Source organism: Myxocyprinus asiaticus, chromosome 34 (assembly GCF_019703515.2).
Source record: "Myxocyprinus asiaticus isolate MX2 ecotype Aquarium Trade chromosome 34, UBuf_Myxa_2, whole genome shotgun sequence".
NCBI lineage: Eukaryota > Metazoa > Chordata > Actinopteri > Cypriniformes > Catostomidae > Myxocyprinus > Myxocyprinus asiaticus.
In genome coordinates, this window is record NC_059377.1 from 19799622 (window position 1) to 19802745 (window position 3124).

At 35.4% G+C, this 3124-nt stretch overlaps 1 protein-coding gene across 1 annotated transcript; it reads right to left on the reverse strand.

Annotated features, from left to right (window-relative positions):
- Nucleotides 1-1162: 1162 nt before the first annotated feature.
- Nucleotides 1163-2676, reverse strand: LOC127424808 (NADH dehydrogenase [ubiquinone] iron-sulfur protein 5-like). Its single transcript, XM_051670247.1, has 3 exons — nt 2537-2676; nt 1505-1724; nt 1163-1400 (listed from the first exon to the last, which is right to left on the reverse strand). The coding sequence occupies exons 2-3, from the start codon at nt 1718-1720 to the stop codon at nt 1296-1298; spliced, it is 321 nt and encodes a 106-aa protein (XP_051526207.1). The 5' UTR covers nt 1721-1724; nt 2537-2676; the 3' UTR covers nt 1163-1295.
- Between the last annotated feature and the right edge of the window lie 448 nt (nt 2677-3124).

Sequence of the window (3124 nt, forward strand, 5' to 3'; positions counted from 1 at the left end):
ACAGTACTGCTGCAGTGGAATTCAGTGTGATAATGAAGGATAAGTTGCTGTTTGGTACGCTGATCAAACAAAACCCATCACGGAAGAGCAGCCTTGTCAAAAATACCAGTGGAACATCCTGTGGACATTCTTTCCCCAATTTGTCCTCTAATAAGGTAATTATTGTGACGACAACCAGTTTAAACTACACTAGATCTTAGAGTGACATCTAATTGTCTGGGCAATTAGCCAGCTTTTAAATTTAAAACAGGCTTACTTGAACCCTTGTGACTATCGGTATGTCTTCATTCCACTCTTGAACTAGACTTTGCATTTGAACTGGGTTGTCTCAACAGAAATATCTGGCTGCTTATGAACTGTACTCATCCAATTATTCCCAATTGGATCTGTTGCTTAGGTTTTGCACAAATGCAAAATGCTTCACTGGATACTTGTTTCAAGTCAAGGAGTTCAGTTCATTGAAGCTCAGAGATGGTTAGTCTCTGCTACACATTGGTGGTTTGTTTCTGCCACCCACTGACCATGATACCAAATCACTAATCTTGTCAAGGTGGCTGGCTTAGTAATGTAATTGGGATGCCAATGTAATGCAATGGTTTGATGCATTCATATTAAGCTTTCAGCTGGAAGCTACCCCATGGGAGCTTAACTAAACCTCTTAATTCCTATTCAAAGCAATACGTTATTATTCATGACAGACTATACTGTCCTAGTTTAAAATGAAGCATAATCAGATGGTCTCACAATACTTGAAGGACGAATTCGAGCTCAAATGTAAATGTGTTTAGTAGACCTTATTCATGAAACTAGTACACATTTCTGTGTAAACTGTACATCAAATGATTCCTACATAAATGGACACATTTATTTAAATGGGACAGTTTGCGTACAAATTGATTTATGACTTATTTACATAGAAGTGTTTTATAATTAAGGCCAATCTCTTTAAAGTGATGCACAATAGGGTGCTGGATTTTAATATAAGCTTTTAATATCTTAGTTTTAATATGTAGCTCCCTGGAGAGGTACCCAATTGTGCCAAGAAAAGAAACAGAAGTATAAATAGAAATATATCTAATACTGAAATCCCTTTAATGGAGCAAAAATACCACCTTGAATGAGATATTACACTATAAAGAAACCTAGTTAAAAGACAATAACATAGAAGCATTATATTTATTTCTCAAACATTGAACAATGTTGATACAACAATCATTTTTATAATACATAAAGGAGGAAGTGACTGTACAGCAGTATGACTGGGTTGAGAGTATGTTCTGTCTGCGGTTCTAGATTTAAGGTCGGGCCTCCTCGTTGCCTGTGTGATGTGAAGGTGGTGTGTAGGTTCCCTCCTTGATCAGCTTGTCCCTCTGCTTACGAATATCGTATAAGCGCTGTTGCTGTAAGGAGCAATCACAATGACATTTAAGTAGTAACAGGAGTAATGTAACAAAATATGTGTCAAATACAGTTTAAGTTGGTTGAAAAATAGATTGCTTCTTACAGTCTTTTGACGGTGCATGCACTCATAGAAGTCTTCAAACTCGATTTTGCATTCCTTTTTGGCCCGAGTCTGGCCGATGCCGTCAGCACACTCTATCCACTCCTTCTCAAAGGCATGGCAGCGAGCTACCCGCTTCTGTGGCTGCTCCCCACTCTGGGCCAAGAGCCACTGGTCCAGATTAATACCCAGCTTTGACTGGAGGTCAACGAATGGCATGTTTCTAGACATTGTAGAAAAATATTTTGCAAGTTTGCATTTGGCAGATCCTTTTATCCAAAGCAGCTGACTGTGCATTCAAATAATACATTTTATCAGCTTGTTTATTAATTAAAATATATCCAATTATTTAGGTATTAATTCTGTTAAATATTCAATGAAATTTTACAAGTAAAAAAAAAAAAACTATTACATTTAAAAATAAAGCTTAAGACATTCATTTGTTGTTTACACCTGAAGATTTAGTTATTGCTATATATATATATATATATATATAAGGCAAAGTGTTTATTTGCTATTACTGAATGAAGTGAATACCTCAAATATCTCTCATTTATCTATGCTTTAAGGCATCTCTGCCTGTCTTGTTTATTATTGACATGCTGACACACATACATACACATACACACACACACACACACACACACACACACACACACAATAATTACCTCGTATGTACAGCTATAAGCGCAAAAATAATTATTTTACATACTGCTAAATAGAAATACTCCATTTACTATAGTATAAACGCTTTAAGACTTATAAAAGACAGAAACGATGACGCTTATTGGATATATTTGACAAGCTAGTATCTAGTTTACAGTATATTATATAATAATTATGTTATCAGTGCATAATATATTAAAATGCAGGCCTGGCTGCTAGCTAACAGGAGGCCTAAGCTTAACGATGCCACAATATACGTTTTATCCAATATATATTATTTACAGTATGTGCCTTGCATTAGTATAGTTATTGCAGGCAATGGTGCATCTAAGACATTACAACTCTCAAACTACAAAAACAAACACTGACCGTTCACTTTCGAGCCACTTTAACCTTCCTCAAGACCACAGCTCACTCACGACCTCTCAGCTGCCATAAACCAGGCACTGCTTTAGGTCTTTTGCGGCACTGCTGCAAAATGTTTTTGACGTCTTTCACACAGACAGCAGGGGGCAGCGTTGGTGCATTACATATTTAAAGTATTTTCCCAAAAAATAGGTAAACGTCAAACTTTTAAGGTCAGCAAAACCTTCTTTTTTAATTATTTATTTATTAATTAATCTTGTTGTAAGGTTTTATCAATGCTTTAAAGAAGTGTTTTAATGTTCACTTTTAATCACATTCACTTATAACTAGGGCCTAAAAATGGACCCCACCAGGGTAAAAATTGTCATATCTCTTTAAAAGAAGGCATTTCTAGCACTCTAGAGCTCTGTAGATAGATGGCATATAAAATGTCTAAGATTTTTTTCCCCCATTATGAAGATGGTAGGTTAAAATGTACATGAAAGACAGTGGATATTTTAGGTGCTTTAACAAGTCAACACTTCTTCACCATTTCAAATTTTTCACAATATTAATCAGTTGTTTAACTTTTTCTAGAAGTAAAAATAAAGT